Below are 15,097 nucleotides of genomic sequence, written 5' to 3'. Positions count from 1 at the left end.
ACCAATGCTAAAATGAGGATCGGTGTGCATGCATATCACCTGCTAGACTTACGATTTTGGCAGTCTTGCCACTGTTGCGCAGCTGCTGGACAGCGAAGGCGTGCTCCACATTTTCCATGTGCTTGCCATTCACCGTCACCACCCGGTCATTCTCACTGCCAGTGGGCACACAGCACTTTGGTAAGTGTGCCCGAGAACACAAAGGAAGGTGCACAGCCGACATAAATGGCCGAGCTGCACATTTGCTTTGGTAAAATGATTTACATCGACGACAAACCATTCTTTGCGTTCACACTCACACTCATGCTGGTGAATGTGAACGTCTTACAATAGAAGTTCAACATACATGCATGCAGAGCCAATCACGTCGGCTGAAAACCATCCTTCACGTCCCATGTAAAACTACCTATGTAAGTGTGCGTGTGTGAATGCAATGGATGGTCTGAAACTGACATGAATGCCTGTGCTTACCCCTATTGTTAGTTTAATCGCAATTTAATTATTCGTGGGAACTTCGATGCGACGCTGAAATTCCCATGTCATCCGAATAAAATTATGAATTTGTATCCAAGCCCGGTGATATAAAAGGGTTAAAATAATAAGAACCAATAAGTTGCAAAGTCTATGAAGGGATGTTTTCAGTAGGTGAGTCAACGTGACAACTGCATAACATATTGGATTTTCTGCTGTCAAGAAATCAAATTATCAGGCACAAATCATTCTGTTTCTCTCACCAGAAAAGAGATGTGTACATTGCCTTGTTTGCAAAGATGATGCTGTTTATCCCTTCTTGTATCAAAGACGAAATCCCTATAACAATGTCATAACATTATCTCATTTAATGTTTCCTCTTCTACAGTATTAAAAAATTCACTTGAATTACTAATTATGTTTCTGTGATATGGACATACATGTCCTCGGCATAAGAATCTGAACATGTACATATATTACCGGCAGACTGACAACGAAGTCATGCACAACACTTACATTCATATGAGAAAAATATCACGTGTTTCATTTCCCACTTCATACATCACTGACTTGTTAATTCACTATCTATTTTTTATTTATAAAACACAATATTACATGCATATTGGTGGAGACAAAAAAAATACAAAGTAGAAAAAACTACGCTGATAAAAACCAAGAAAAAATTATGGCAACAATTAAGAAACATCTGAATCTTCAAGAAAATCTACGCATTATTAACACCATTAATGCCGACGATCTGGCTAAAGGCAAATAAGACGGCCCAAGAGAGAACGGCCCCCCGTCACTTTGAGTGCTCCTGGATTAGTATTGATGTACTGACTGGAGCATCCCCTCCGCAGGACCACCCTTGAGCACATCGGAGATGACAATGGACGTCTCTCCACTCTGGAAGTGCGGGTTGTCCTTGCCACCGGAAATGGCGATCCCGAATCCAAAGCCAGGCGCCTGCCACGGGAAACGTTTGGAAGCGTATAAAGAATGTTAGTCGATCACGCAAACACTCTCGCGCAATGGTGCACTGGAATTAAACCAGCCGTGTTGATTGTTCTGAATAACGTGCAAATGAACAATGACATGACATTTCCGTGAGCTTACAACAGGGCCAGTGAATAGGATATCCTACTTTGACACTGGCTTCCACCGTAGAAACATTGAATTTCCGCAACTGGCTCAGAGCTCGAAACTGAAAAGAGCATTGCTCAGTGCTATTTCTGAGCAGTCATACTTAGGCTATAAAGTATCCAGGCACACAAGAAATAACAGCAGTTCTTAGACAGTCTTTATAAGAATTTCAACCGGAAACGTTAATAATCCTATGGCAGTACTGTATTTAAAAAATGGAATGGCAACTAATGACAGTGACTGATCAAATTCGATCATAAATTAGTTATGCATCATTTGCAAAAAGCTATAAATTCAACATCCGTCTTTGAAGTAGTGATTTAATTGATGAAGAAATAAATCACTCCACCCAAGGCCACCAGTGCTAGATCATGGGTTGAAAAAAATTCTCCACAGGGGGCTCTCATCTGACCTTCTGGGTCCACCTCCACAAGGTCACGGCACAAAGCCCCCACAACCCCAACGCAATATGTAAAACGCCCGAGATGCAGACCAATTCATTGTGGCCCATTCAATGGGGAAAAAAAATCCCTCTGTGCACATAACTGTGCACGTAACTTCTCAATGGTACCATGGTAAACTGCAGACACGTATTCATCAATAAATTAATCGATTCAAATCATGCGCTGCTCTACACTGCATGCGCTCTGCATCTTCGACAAAGTGAAATAGTGATAATAGAAAGAGCCTTCCAGTGGCTACTTGAAATGCTCTATAATCCATGAATATTTATGGATATTTTATGTAGCGGCAGTGAAGGGAGCCCAGTGGTAGCGCATTCACTGCTTTGTGCAGAGGTTGCCGGTTCAAATTCCGCAAGCTGCCTTTTTTTGTTATTACTGCCGGTTCACAGTGGACATTAAATATCGTAATCAGCATCTTTATTTAGACTGGAGGAATCCGATGAGCTGTCAAGATCCATTGATGTAATTCGCAGTAGACCATTGTGTACCGACATCATGGTCCAAATTTTTACATCACCTGCATTTATCACAATTTACCCATTTGCAAAAAAACTTGGCAGGACCCTCCTGGAAAAGTTATGAGACTCAGTGAGGCTCTCCAGGGTAAAAAAGCATCATAATGAAAATAAATAACGAATAAGTACAATTATTCGAAAATGTTATCCTATTATCTGTAATTACCAGCAATGCTCTGCAGATAAGTGTAGTAAATTGACGAGTAACTACGCAGATAAAAAGAATCCGCGTTGTATGTCCGCCACACCATTGTGGCTAAGAGGTCTAACTTTGCAGATGACACGAGCTGCAAATTTACAAACGCCATTGTACTCAAATATTTATCAATGGTGAGATGCGTTTTAATAAATGAGAAGCTATTATAATAGCCTGATAATTATCAGGCAACAAAAAACGCCTGTAATAAATCAATGACACAGGGCCCAATTTTCCACGTGGTTGCCAAAAGCAAATCCGTGACAGTGGCCAATGCTTCGACGAACCAGCTGTTGCAAGGAAACTGTGCCAATGGCACATTTGCTGGTTATTCCTGGGAGGCAAAATTGACTTCTATTCCGAGAGAAAAAATACACAAATTAATGAGAACCCCGTACTGGTTGATGGAAAACCACGTACACATCACAGTAATGATCCCGTGTGTATTTATTAGATGTATCACACATACACATACGACCTTTTCCCCAATAGAAAGAAAAGACATCAATTGCTTACAAAAAATGCGAGTAAAAATACATTTCCATGAACAAGGTCAAGTTTGTCCTTTTAAAATATATTATTAAAAGCAATGTCAGCACCCATGGATGTTTGCACATTACCAAAAAAAAAAAAACTGTCTCTTCTAATTATTGTCATGTTATGTAGTGGACCCCAAGCTAAAGCTTGTCATTTGATTCAAAATTCAAGGGCCTTTTATTTCTTCTTCTTCCTCCCAAAATCATGTCAACATCCAAAGCCTCACAGGGCATTTTTTTTCAGATGTTAAGATGGTGCAACATCACAGACCCACAGAAGATATCTCAGCAAACATCTTAAATTAAACGAACATATTCATGGCACACTTTACAAAATTTGACAGAATAACTACGAGCACACACACACACACACCAATATCAAAAGTCTTAACTGCCTGAATTGAAAAAGTATGTTGTACTTCCAAAGTACCTCTGATAAGCACGGTTGCCTACGTATGGTGCGAAAGAAGTTCCACATACATACATTTTTACATTGCTTATGTGGAAATATTTTAAATTTGTGAAATATTAAACCCGGGTTAGGTTATCGAGAATAACCACAATTTTGTTTCAAAATTCATAAAAATACGATGCTTGGAAACTGGATGGCATAAACTAATATTTCAAATAGAATATATACATGCAGCTTTGGTTTATCCCGCACGTCCAATTTTCACAACCGCTATTTTTTCGTAATAAAAAATGTAATGCTGATTGTCGTAATGCTGCTTGGTTGCACTTCCTCTTTACGGGGGAGGTGGGGGGGACCATTTGATGTCATGACCACTTCCAGCACAAATTTGAATGTCAATGTTAACATATTGGTGAAAGTATACAGTCAACATATCTTTTACAATGTTAATACAAGTGATGGCTCGGTTTAGCCTATGCAATGTGTTTCCAGCCCATACACCGAGAGGAAAGAACATGACACAAGTATTCTGCCATCGCGCTTGATCGCTTTTGACACAGTCGCACACGGTAATGCATTTGCGTGTGTCTTTGTTTTGCGTAAAAATAGATTTTACAAAAGATTCACGGCAGCCTGCTTAAACTTGAACAAATTTAAATTGACACGTAATTCATTTAATATTTCATTGAGCTTCATTTCCGAGTTGAACATTTTGTTTCAATTAACATTACTTACTTTTTTCAACCACTTAAACCATCATTGTGGGTTAAAATTTGAAGCATCAGCAAACTTTAACTTTTGAAATTAGTAGCCATTTATTTCCATAAATGTTTCAATCGCTAATGCATATACTGCATATGAAATATCATACAATGTATGTGCAAGAAAACCTGAACAACACTATTGCAAAACTATGTGAACTTGCATAAATGTTGCTCCCTCTGACCCTAGCTCTATTATAAGACGTGTTTTTGTTTATTATCTTTTTGCAAGATGTGGAAAAATACTAGCCAATGCTCAAGAACTGCCAAAAGTTGCAAGCCATACAATGTCCTGGGCAGGCAAGCTAAATCTTTTGGACTTCTCGTTGGCAATGCACATGCAAACAGTGGGAATGCACATGCAAACTGCTCTAGGGTTACATGTCCAGGGTGTGGCCACCAGAGCGATGCCTGCCTGCATCATGTGCTTGGTCGCAATTGCCGCGTGGCATGACTGACTAATGCTTGTGATGTGAAACTGCCTTGGGATCATTGATGACCCAATCACATGCATCACGTGACCCAAGCGCACGCATCATATGACCCTCACCGCGTCCGTCATTTGTGCCTGTTCAGAGAGGTACCCTGAGTGATTCTGTGTAATGTGTGATTCTGTATAAGGGCACCATGGTGGCAAGATGCTAACTACCTCGCCCGGTATACCATTGGTCGTGGGTTTAATCCCGACCCTGACGCCTGTATATGTGGACTTTGCATGTTCTCCCTGAGGTCGCATGGATTTTTTGCCGGGTCTTCTGGTTTTTCCCTCCACATTTTAAAACATGCATTGAGAGTATTTGGCTGCTGTACATTTCCATTTTCACGTGATAAGCCACTTCGTTGGGCAATCATTTGTGGCCAGGTCGCTTCTGAAAAAGACCTGTATAGCTCAATGGGCCTTACCTGGTAAAATAAAAGGGAGATTAAAGTAGGTTAGGTAATCATGTACACAAGTTGAAATGGCTTAATAGATTTCCTTCAGAAACAGGAAATATATATTTAAAACAACAGATATGAATAATTTCCTTAATAGCAATATAAACTAATATAAAGCGTTAAAAAAGCAATCTATGGGGAACATAATTTTGGCACGTGACAAAAGCAAGCTGGTTCGATCCTTTTCATAATATTTTGCCCTGGTGAAAAATTCTAAAGGTGCCATTATACTAACCAATTAATAAATTGGCACACATGCTGATGTGAACATATTAAGATGATGGCAGCACCTCTCCTCCCATCTCACTGCACTCCCTAACCTCCTACCCGAACCCAATCAATCCAAACAAAGCCAAGTATACATCAAAGCAGAAGGAGTGCCAACACTATGATCCTTTCCATGCATAAGAAACATCACGATGAAAACATCAAGATTGTGTGCTGTGGAAAGCTACGTGTGTATGTGTGTGACAAGAAGGGAAAGGTAGTGTAGTGGCTAGTGCACCGCGCTTCAAACTCAGCGACCGTAGATCAATTTCCGTTCATGGCCAACATCGGTGATGAATGTCTGAACCTGTCCTGAGCGGCCCCCGTTCAGTAAACTCAACCTTAAATGTGTACTTGGAGTGTAAACGTCAGCACTGGGGAAACTAAGGCGGCTAGGCGTGGTGATGGTCACCCGCCTCCTTGTGTGCTGTGCCGGCTTTAATAGGTGCTCATTAACAGCACCTTCCCCACCAGTCTGTCAAAGGCTATATGGGGGATCTCTGGCTTTGTAATGAGAAGGGAGCGGTAGTGTAGCAGTTCGTGCACTGTGTTACAAATCCACCGATTCGAGTTGGATTCCCGCTCACAGCCCATATCGGCAACATTTATATCTGAACTGGTCCTGGGCCTTCCCTAGGTCGACTCAGCCTTATATTAGTATCTAAAGCAGAGTGGAAACATCAGCACTGGGAAGATGAAGGTAGCCGGGAGTGGTTCCGCTCACCCACGCCTCATGTGCTGTGTCAACCTTCACTGGTGCTCGATTGCAGCACTTGTCCCAATAGTCTGTAAAGGTTATACAGGGGAGGGGGGTCTTTTGGCAATTTGCCTTTGTGATGAGAGGGCTGGATTCTTACTGGAAAAGTTTTCAATGAAAACACACCTGGGCAGTGATGCTTTCATCACCAGTTTTTTTACACTCTGACCATGTGCGGTCACGTCAAACACCCAATGCAGCCAAAGATCAAGCAAACACGCACTGGAGGAATTGTTTATCATCTGTAGCCTTTGTAGTTGATCGAACCAGTGTTTTTCACGGACACTTTTTATTGATGTAGCATGACTTTTACAGCGCTGCCATTGGTAGGACCCAAGTTTCCCAGGCATCTGGTTGTATGCAAATTAGCCCTCGGAGAGGCTCACAACAGGTATATCAATTACCACTGAATTGCATAGTCAGGAATAACCCCAGGTCTTTTGGGAAGAAGGTGCAATTTGCAAACTATCATACCATAACATTCGTGCTCACACACTAGATGCATTATATATGCTGTATAAACATCAATATTCATTAAGTATATTGGATATCGCTGTTTTAATGAAATTTTTCATAATAATAAAATTATTAACACCTGTATGAAACCTCTATATTCTGTATTAGATGTTTTCTGATCTGAGAATCCTTTGTTCTTACCGAAAGAACCACAGAACATTAATTCCTGCAGTCACGGAAGTTTTAAGGCAAAATGTAATCCTTTTTTGTTCTCTACAGGATATTTCTATTATGAGCCCAAACGCAATCATGGAATGGTAATGAAATACATAAATCTATTTCCATTCTGTGTTTCTACATAGCATTAAAATGGTTTTGCCTGTCAGCATATTGGCTTTCCAGACTTTTTAAAGTAACAGCATAATAAGGTAGGACAATTCTAGATTTGAAGCTTTCGTGACTGCAAGGATCCATACTCTTTGGTTTTTTCGGTAAAGTCACGTAGGTTAAAAACGGAAAACGAAAATAAATAGATTAAATCACGACGTTTCGGAGGCAACACAAGCCCCCGCCTTCAGGTGGAACAGTCATAGCAAAATTACTGTATCAAGATAGGACAAACAAAAACTTCACAACATGTTTGAAGTGAATGGATCTTTTAAAATGTGCTCCCTCCCTGGTAGCACATTTGAATGTTGGCCTGAGGTTTGTGGCCTGTATATATCTTTAAATTAAATATTTAACCACGATGAATTTATATTCACAGAGTAATAATGACAATAAATCAGTCAAAATGTCAACAATTGTAGGTCTGAAGGAAATCACCATGAATTACCATAAAAGGCTTTTAGGCCGATGAAAAGCCTACAAAATAAATCACTTGAGGTATTTAACAATGTATATACAATATATCGACAAGTGCATTGAGGCAACATAGCTCATGCTCAACATATTGCAAATGCATGTTTGTTTATATGGGTGAATGTAACAACATTGTGTGAACAATTAATGCAATATTATATTAAATGTCACATTACTTGCTTACAGCCAATATACATACTGAAACTACACATTTGTTTGAACAAATGCCTTGCACAGGCCACGTTCCAAAAATGCCTTATGTATATTAGCAACAGGCTATGAGGAGATGAAATGTTTTTGAACTCAACCACAGTGTGGCCAACATTCCCAGGGCCCAGTGAACCATGCATAATCTGTTTCCATTTGACAGTCTACTAACGAGGCACAGTTAGCAATTAGGTGTAAGAGCACATTCTGCAATTACTGTCAATGAGTGGGAGTTGCAAATATTAAGTTGGTCAACCACGGTTACATTTAAAATTATAATAATGTGAACAATATAACTAAAATTATATATTATGTAGAGAGGCGATTCAAATGGATATTCTGTTTCCACAGTAAGTTAAAGTAAATTTGTTAATCAACGTAAGTTGCTCATGATTTAGTTTTAAACAGTTTTTTACTTCCTGTCATCAATGTGGAGGTTTTAAATGAACTTAATACAAATTTCCAACTCTTAATCCAATAAAAACCACGTTAAACACAAGCTAGAATAACTACCTTGGTACATTTAAAATATAATAGGATGAAATATATATGTTACACCATTTACACATTGCCTTGGTGACAATTTTAAAAGTGAACAGACTTTGGAAAATAAATCAATACTTTTGACTCAATTGAAAAAAAAATATTTAAGATAAATGGCCATATCGTATCTACTTGGCATTAAGACTGGAAAACACTGGATCATTGCAAGTTTGATGTAACTGCAGTTACTCTGAAAGCAAAAGGTCTAAGCTGTAGTTGGTAAAATGTAACTTTATGGCAAGGGGTCTCCTGTGGTGAGACCAATGGTCTAAGATTCTGAGTTCAATTACAAAATGTTTATACAAAATAAAATCCCATCCTACATTATTTGCATAGCTGTAAATAGGCTCAGGAATTTTTTTTTTATCTATTGAGTATTTCTGGCTTCATTTGTCAAATGCCTTGTGTAAATTAACTACATCCTATATATGCATGAGCCTATGAAATATTTTTGAAAATTTATTTCGCATTCTTGAAATTGGTCTAAGTGAAAATACTTAAAAGGGGTGAAGGGGGAGGGTGGGGGAACTCGCTACATAAAATTGTCTTTGTGCTGATAACACTCTGCTATGCAAATCTGCCTTTGCTCAGTCATACACCATTCATCCTCCCCATAACTACAACGAAATCAGCGAAGGCTAAATGATGGATAAATATGCATACCATTCTAGATTCTCAAGATCGATGATGGCTAAACCCTAATGGATCATTAGTGTACGGTCAGTATACTGTAGTTTTTTAATGTACATGGTGGTCCAGCTGTCTTGTGACCCCCAATAGGATTTTCCTTTGCATAATAATTTTTCTGTTTTAAATAAACCTTCATTCAAAATATTACGTTTTTGACAGTTAAATGGGGGTCACAAGACATATCTACCACCCTGTACAATATTTTCTAAGTAAACCACTGTACTGTATAATGAATTACATTGGATAGAGATACATTTTTTTAACTAAAATTAAGTTCCCATTAGAACGTATGTCCATATACTATGATTTTAAATGTAGCGCGAGTTCTTACCTTATTAAGGGTTACTGTGTGCTGCTCCCATATCGTCTCCTCCATGGTGCCAGCCTGCCACAAATAAAACAAAATCACAACATGAGCCTTACACAGCCATAAATATGCCACCATAAGTAGGACTCTAAAGCAGTAAATCAGGCTTTTGACAAGCCATCATTAGACCCATTTTATAGCTGTTATGCTAATAAACGAACAGGGTTAGCAGCGACACTACCACGGGAGTCTGTTGTGTCTTGGAACCAATTGGTGCTATAGGAGTTTCGGGTCTTAACTGCCTACGTTCTCTTTTCACAGCCAGTCAGACCGCTTGTAACATTTATTGGGCTTATGGCTGTCACAAAAGGCCATTTTACAAATGTCCATTGCATATTGCGGCACTCTTAATAACACAGTTTTGAGCATCACGAAGCTATTCAAAGACCATATAACATTGTAAAACCACAATAAAAAGAGACAAGAATACATAAGTGACCCTAGTTTTTCAAATATAAAAACAATCATCAAGCAGGCTTAAGCAACACGCAGTGGTGAGATGCAAACGCTGTAGAGTATTGCAACTTTCATCCCACTCAACATAGAAATGTGTTTTCCCACTTTGAGATGATGTTAACATATTGAATTTGCCTAAAGTATTCTCAGAATGCAATGCTGCTAGTAAGCAGCACTCAACAAAAGAATACCAAATATTCTTAGGTTTTTTCGGTAAAGTCACGTAGGTAAAACATCAAAATTAATTAAAATAAAATAAAAATCACGACGTTTCGGAGGCAACACAAGTCTCCGTCGTGATTTTTATTTTATTTTTATTAATTTTGATATTTTACCTACGTGATTTTACCGAAAAAACCTAAGAATATGATTCCTTGCAGTCACGAAAGCTTCAAATCTACAAAAGAATACCAGATACACATGCTAATAATACACGTAGGTACATTGCTATCGGGAGTCGCTTTAAAAAACAACTATTCAATTGTATAATATTGCTTCAGAAAATAGTGACTTGTTTTATCACACATCTTGTATTGGCCTTACTAAGTAGTTAAGGCCAGCCAGAGCTGTATCATCTCACCAACAAAAAGCCTGGTTGGAGTTGTTAATTCATATGATGTTACGTGCTCTTTAAAGAATGAGTCTTTGAAGTCATTCCAAAACCTCAAAGCGATCACTTTGTTTTTTTCCACATGTACTGCTGAGAAAGCAAGCTTTCGCATTCATCTGCAAAAATATTTTTTTAAGAGATGCTTTAACTCGCTCTACCAGCACAGTCATTGTGAATACAAATGTATAAATTAAAAAAAATATCCCATCATGTGATCAACATTTAATAGTATGCAGTTGGCCTACATAACAATCGAAATAAGGCAGCAACTCAAGTTGAAAGCATACACCCAAGGCAGCAACATCGTTGCATCTGCCGTACAACCTCAAATCAAGCGGTCCCTACAGGAAGAAAAAAAATCCCTACGCAAACTCCATTTTCCATTCTAAGCTCTGGAAAGCAAGTGTCAATCTGCTGCAGCCAGGGGGCTCCTGGTCACCCCCTTGGCCTCCTACACCGAATGGACAACTTATGAGGGTCAACAAAAGAGAAGTGAGCCACACGGCCGAAATGCCACAGTGGGTGAGCCCAAATCATGCAGACAGCAAGCCTCATCTTCCCTTCGCAGCCTACAACTCTGGTTTATACACAAAGTGGCCAACACTCCAATTGAAGAGACTTTGTAATAATGCAATAATTAAGGTGCATCCTCAATGAGGACCTCAGGTCTCAGCCCATGAGAAAAAAAGCAGGAAGCACAATAATCTTGAAATGCGTATTTGTTTATTATTTCTAATTACATATCAGCAGCGCCAAACAATACAGGTCAGTCAGAGTCACATTGCTATTCCTAAATCCATACCTCTATTACTCTGCACAACATTACCAAGTTAGTTGAATCTATCCATGACCTCTAAATTGTTGCATCACATAGAGAAATACCGTACATCATCCAAATGGTCATTTAAAACCTGGATTAGTTTTTTTTTTCTCAAAACATCTGTAACCCTTCACCTCCTCGACAAGAATCTGGAGGAATAGCAAACATAAAATTACATCCAACAACAAGAAAGCTGGGTGGTCCAGGAGGCTGGAGAGGGTGGGAAGGGGCTGGTCACCCCGTGGTGCCCTTATAAAACTCAACGTTTAACCGACTCACGCCGGCTTGTGCCCGCCCTCACAGTCGGGCATATTTGCGGAATACACCACGCCGCCGTTGACCCTGGCCATTGACCGAGCAACCCAACGTTCCTACCAGCTCCCTCCGCAGGAATGTGTTGCCTTTGCCTCACCACTGAAGGCCGCATAAACCCGAAGCACAAAGATGCATTGCACTAAATGTTCACGACTGTGATGAGTGCACACGGGAGAAGAGTGAAAATTAACTCAGTAAATGAAATGTTAGTCTGAAAATGTATTCCTGCTTCCTCGGGTAAGAGGGATACTGTTATATAATGTATGTGTTTTAATATATATATGCATACTTCCTCACACGTACGATGCATTTTTCATTAAAAAGTGCTATATTAATATTTTTGTAAACAAATGTAAATTATTAAATAATCACACAACCGGTGAATTTTTTGCTTATTAAATAAATGTCTTATCCATGAGTTATTTATTCACGTGAACTCTTACATACAGGATCACAAGTGATGGTGACACCTTTTAGGGTGGGGGGGGGGGGCTTCATCCAGCAGAAGATTGAGCATGGTTGGCAATGATGATAATGATGAAGATATTTTAGAGGAACATACTTTGGGCACTCGCCGAATATAGCAGAGGTCTTAAGTGGGTAGCAAAATGGCAGAAGAGATGCCATCTTGCAGACAGATGTCGGCAGATGTTAGCAATGTAACATGTCCATGTCAATTATGTCATGTGTTTATTTGGGCAGAAACTTGGCCAATGCTCTAAGGGAACCTATATAATTTACTATTATTTTTTGTCTTTTTTCTAAATTATATTCCGCTGGATCTATTTTCAGATCATAATACATATCTTCACAGAGATTCAACAAAGCACAGCACTGTACTGTAACGTAAAACATAACATTCATGGAAGATTACATCATAGTAAAATTACACGTTTCTTATATCAGTGAAGTCTAATCCACAAGGGCAGAACTAGTTCTTAATAGACATTAGCCTGCATATGTTCTGCTATGAAATGAAATTAAAAGCAAAAACACGTAGGCTTTCGCGACCAATATTATTCATAATAAACGTTTTTGGGTTACATCACGTTATTTATAAATGTGTCGTAACCCTCCACCACCCGACACGGCCAATCAGTAAAAAAGTGTTCAACACACTGGTGGGCTAAAGTAGTGAACTATTTGTCTTTTGTCAACGTGACACTTTTTTACTGATTGGCCATGTCGGGTGGTTGAGGGTTACGACACATTTATAAATAACGCGATCTAACCCAAACACGTTTATTATGAAAAGTAAAAACAAAGAACTGAAAAAAATGCCATAAAAAAATCTGCTTTTTAAAAACACATTCTTTTCATATGCACACAAGCGCAAAGGCAAATAGAAACACATGTGCATACGGAGCTAGGAAAATAACATTTGCACGAGGTGGTCATTCTGGCAAATCATAAAAGCACAGCAGGCAACCAGACCTGCACGGACAACATACTTTCGAACTCAAAGTTTGGAATGCCGATTTTTTTTTAAGGCTTTGTCTGAATAACAAACCAATGTAGTCATAATCATGCATGCAGCCTTGCATATGTTTAGCTTATCGATTATTTAAATGCACTTTGTAAACTGTTACCAGGGTATCTTAATTTTGGAGCTTTCGTGACTGCAGGAATTATTCTTTGGTTTTTTCGGTAAAGTCACGTATAAAAATAAAATAATAAATTAAATAATAGCATACGACGTTTCGATTGCAACACAAGCAATCATCATCAGGTATAATGAAATAGCGACATAGAATATAACCAGAAAACCAAAGAAGAAATGTTACCAGGGTAGTAAGACACTGTGGTGTTCATGCCTGATCAATCTTAACTTCACTCAAGTGTCGCTGGGTGTACATATCACCGGTGTAACAGTGTCTGCAGAGTGGCCTGTGTACTTAGTTCCCATAAATCCAGCTTCAATGAGCTCTGTTTAAACTCAAATCGCATTGATCCAAGCTGTGAGCTGCTGCGGGCAGGCTGTACCGACTGGATTATGCTTACGCCACCACAAGCTCTACACTTTCCGCAAGTTTGTTACGGAGTTTTCTAGCGCAGCGGCAGCAGCAGCACTGCGTCAGCTTTGTAGGCGTTTGAAGATCGCATGTCAAAGAGCCAAAGTTGCGGATGAAGCACTCTGCGACTTGAAAACAACCGCACATAGTCGGATCTGTTCTTTATTTAATAAGGCATTCTCCTTTGGAGCAACGGCACAATGCCATAAACACCTTGGGATCGCATGCATTCTGGTCCATTCAGCGTGGCGTTCCTTTCCACCCTTGCAACTGTTCAAAAGGAAACGAAGGAAGGGAGGGATGTGAAAAGCACTTCACAAGCTGTGCGGCAAAATGTTCCTATTCGCCGGGTGACAATTTGAGTTTGGAATCATTGCATTCGTGCTTTCGTTTAAATTGTTTCTCGTCGCGTGGTTCCATCTGGTTTGTTGTACAGTTTGAGTCACTATATTAGACTCACATTAGTATATCACGTGTATAGACTGTAATTTGAATGAATCATAACTATCGATTCTAACGATTCTTGTGTCATAATCTTAATAAATAAGCAAATAAGTCAATTAATTAATTGATGCGTCGTTACATGCCTAAGATATAAGATCATGGCACATCACATGTAAATCATGAAGAACGATTGCTTGGTGTGATGCTGCATTGCCTCTGCTCCAGAAACTTCCGAGACAGAATTTGTCTGGTTGCAGAGATTACGTCACCACGCGTGAGAAAGCCCCCGCAGAGCAAAAAAATATGCATTTCTGATGCAGTACTGCAAGTAGGTTGCTGATGCATCAGTGCCATTGCCCTCTCTTCTCCCCTTCAGGCCTGTAAGCTGCCACCTACCTCCCCCACCAACTCATATAAACTCAGCAATTTTTTTTATTTTACCGGTTAAGGCCCACGCTAAGCTGTATAGCTCTTACTTAATTTGGAGCTTTCGTGACTGCAGGAATTATTCTTTGGTTCTTTCGGTAAAGTCACGTATAGTTCATTTTCAGAAGAAACCTGGCCACAATTGAGAGCTCAACAAAGTGGCTTATCGTGTGGCAAAATCCACGCAACCACGGTGAGAACATCCAAACTCCAAATAAACAGGCGTCAGGGTCGGGATCGAACCCACGACCTCCGGTGAGGTAGTTAACATCTCACCACAACTACCCACTGATGTTGGCCGTGACCAGGAATCAGACTAAAGTCACCAGGTTCATAACACTAACCACTGTGACATTCACCCAATTAAACATAATTATTGCTTTTAATCAGCGTAATGCAATTGTCCTATACGTTGCATCACATAATCCTTTT

At 39.5% G+C, this 15,097-nt stretch overlaps 1 protein-coding gene across 1 annotated transcript in view; it reads right to left on the bottom strand.

Annotated features, from left to right (window-relative positions):
* LOC133343847 (tight junction protein ZO-1-like) overlaps positions 1 to 15,097 on the bottom strand; it is a 209,840-nt gene that overhangs the window by 79,289 nt on the left and 115,454 nt on the right. The window contains exons 3-5 of the mRNA XM_061553758.1: positions 9,547 to 9,600; positions 1,313 to 1,437; positions 53 to 155 (exon numbers count right to left, since the gene is read on the bottom strand). Coding sequence (XP_061409742.1) covers positions 53 to 155; positions 1,313 to 1,437; positions 9,547 to 9,600 — 282 coding nt within the window. The remainder of the gene's footprint in view (positions 1 to 52; positions 156 to 1,312; positions 1,438 to 9,546; positions 9,601 to 15,097) is intronic.

This window comes from Lethenteron reissneri, chromosome 18 (genome assembly GCF_015708825.2).
Source record: "Lethenteron reissneri isolate LAM-NWPU_2019-01 chromosome 18, ASM1570882v1, whole genome shotgun sequence".
Lineage (NCBI taxonomy): Eukaryota > Metazoa > Chordata > Hyperoartia > Petromyzontiformes > Petromyzontidae > Lethenteron > Lethenteron reissneri.
This window is presented reverse-complemented; position numbering and strand designations above follow the sequence as displayed.